The sequence below is a fragment of the Halyomorpha halys genome, unplaced genomic scaffold (assembly GCF_000696795.3).
Source record: "Halyomorpha halys isolate HHAL.00 unplaced genomic scaffold, Hhal_1.1 Scaffold737.1, whole genome shotgun sequence".
Classification (NCBI taxonomy): domain Eukaryota; kingdom Metazoa; phylum Arthropoda; class Insecta; order Hemiptera; family Pentatomidae; genus Halyomorpha; species Halyomorpha halys.
Window position 1 is genome coordinate 109,715 of NW_027116386.1, and position 1,962 is coordinate 111,676.

The window sequence follows — 1,962 nt, forward strand, 5'->3', positions numbered from 1 at the left end:
ACTCCAAACAGAACCTACCTTCAACAGGTTAGGACTCTGTTATCATCTTATCATATAACATAATTTTTTCATTAAATATTAATTTACATTTTCAATTTAATTTAATTAACATTTATTCTTAATTTTTCGGCTTACACCATAAACATTTTTTAATACATTTAAATTCTATAATTAGTTTATTCCTATTTTATGTGTATTTCATTCACATATAAATTTATCCCCCCTTTTCTTTAATTTATTTTTTAATTCATTTATTTCTCTATTCACACTCTCATTATTGCATTTTTATTCCATTCAATGATTTTTACACTCCCGTTTTTTAAAATCTTAAATTTGTAATCATAACTAAATCATAATTAATCGATGGACATTGTAATTGTAATTTAATAGCTGATAAGTCTGTGCTTTACAATTACATTTGTTTTTTTTTTCGTACCCTCCTAAAAAGATTTTAATTAATATTTAGTACGTATATAAAGGAGGTATGCTATATGTGTAGCTTCATATCCAGCTATAATGCAGTAAACCACAGACTTATCAGACATTAAATTACAGAACTGTAAATTTCTTTTCTTCAGGAGACGATGACCACAGAACTTGGCTGAAAAGGCTTGGCGACTGGGTCCTCGGGTTTCTAGAAAGGATACTAACTTGATCTTCGCGAGTCCTATCTGTTGGATTTTTTTTGTAAAATGTTTGAAATAAAATTATATTTTTAAACTGCTGTAATTTATTTCAACATGCGAATCTTGTCACGCAACATCCTCATATGACAGGAAGACTACATTGACAGATATAGAACGGGTGACATTGAAACAGGTATGTGCTCATCTGAACCTCCCTCCTCCATTGTGAATTTCTCCTCACAGGCAAACAAATTAACCAATTTAGTATTTAGTCTGTAATGAGACGCGGGACGAGCAACATGGGTCCGAATCAGCTGTTAGTGCTAATATTCACTTTAGCGGTTTATCAGACGGAGGGATGCCAGGTTACTTTGTTAAACACTTAATAACATTAAATGAACAAAATGGGAGTTACTATGAAACTAATAATTCTTTAAATAGTTCACTTATAGATAACTAAAAATAAAATATTTATTTATTAAATTGATCATTAAAATAATAAAATAAATTTAATTAATTAATAAAATTAATGTATTTAATCATTAAAATAAATTTAACAAATCAATAAAATTAATAATTAAAATAAATTTAATTAAAAATTTGTTTTTTTAAATTTTATTTTATACCAGATCGGCCTATTGGGCCTTACATGGTTGATAAAACCGATATATTTTTTTTAACAGTTGATTATGGAGGGGGGTATATTCTCGAACAAAAGACACCCCTAACTATATACAATGTTATTATTAAAAGAAGAAAAAAATAATAAAATAGATAAGAATAATGCTTCTTAATAAAAGTGGAAAATAAAATTAATAGAAAAAATATTGATATTGGTACACTTAAATAAACCAAACAATTGCCCTCTAATAGTAAAAAGAAACAACTTGATTTGAAAAAGGGACGAGAGAAGAAAATAGAAAAAATAATAATAATGAATAAATAAAATGAGTAATAATAAAAATTAAAATAGAGGTAGTGTGACTATGAATAAATTTTATATTTATTAAAATTTATAAAAGAATGTCCTGCAGCAGTCCGAGCTTCAGTCTTCGGGTTGAAGTTGGGTTTCCCAGGTTGTAGGTCACTGCTCCTTTAACTGTCTGCAACTGGGAGTGGAACTTTTCATGGAACCGTTTTTTTTATGTAATCCTCTATTGACTCCATATGTAATTCCCGATCCAATTGGCTATTTCTTATGAACCAAGGAGCTTAACTGCGATTCTTAGGAGTTTATTTTGAAAAGATTGTAGTTAAAAATTCGTTAATTATAAAATTTAAAAAAAATATAAATAAAATATTTATTTATTTGTCAGTGTTGGATATTTGAATGGTA

General features: G+C 27.5%; 2 protein-coding genes across 3 annotated transcripts in view; both read left to right on the forward strand.

Annotated features, from left to right (window-relative positions):
- Positions 1–714, forward strand: part of LOC106685767 (uncharacterized) — a 16,099-nt gene extending 15,385 nt beyond the window's left edge. Inside the window, exon 6 of one of the 2 annotated variants that reach the window (XM_014428672.3) lies at positions 579–714. In XM_014428672.3, coding sequence (XP_014284158.1) covers positions 579–655 — 77 coding nt within the window. In that variant the 3' untranslated portion in view covers positions 656–714. The remainder of the gene's footprint in view (positions 1–578) is intronic. The other variant, XM_014428673.3, reaches the window with a different exon arrangement.
- Positions 715–846: 132 nt separating this feature from the next.
- The window catches only part of LOC106685775 (uncharacterized), a 9,108-nt gene continuing 7,992 nt past the window's right edge, over positions 847–1,962 (forward strand). The window contains exon 1 of the mRNA XM_014428683.3: positions 847–991. Within this exon, the coding sequence (XP_014284169.3) occupies positions 905–991 (87 nt within the window). The 5' untranslated portion in view covers positions 847–904. The remainder of the gene's footprint in view (positions 992–1,962) is intronic.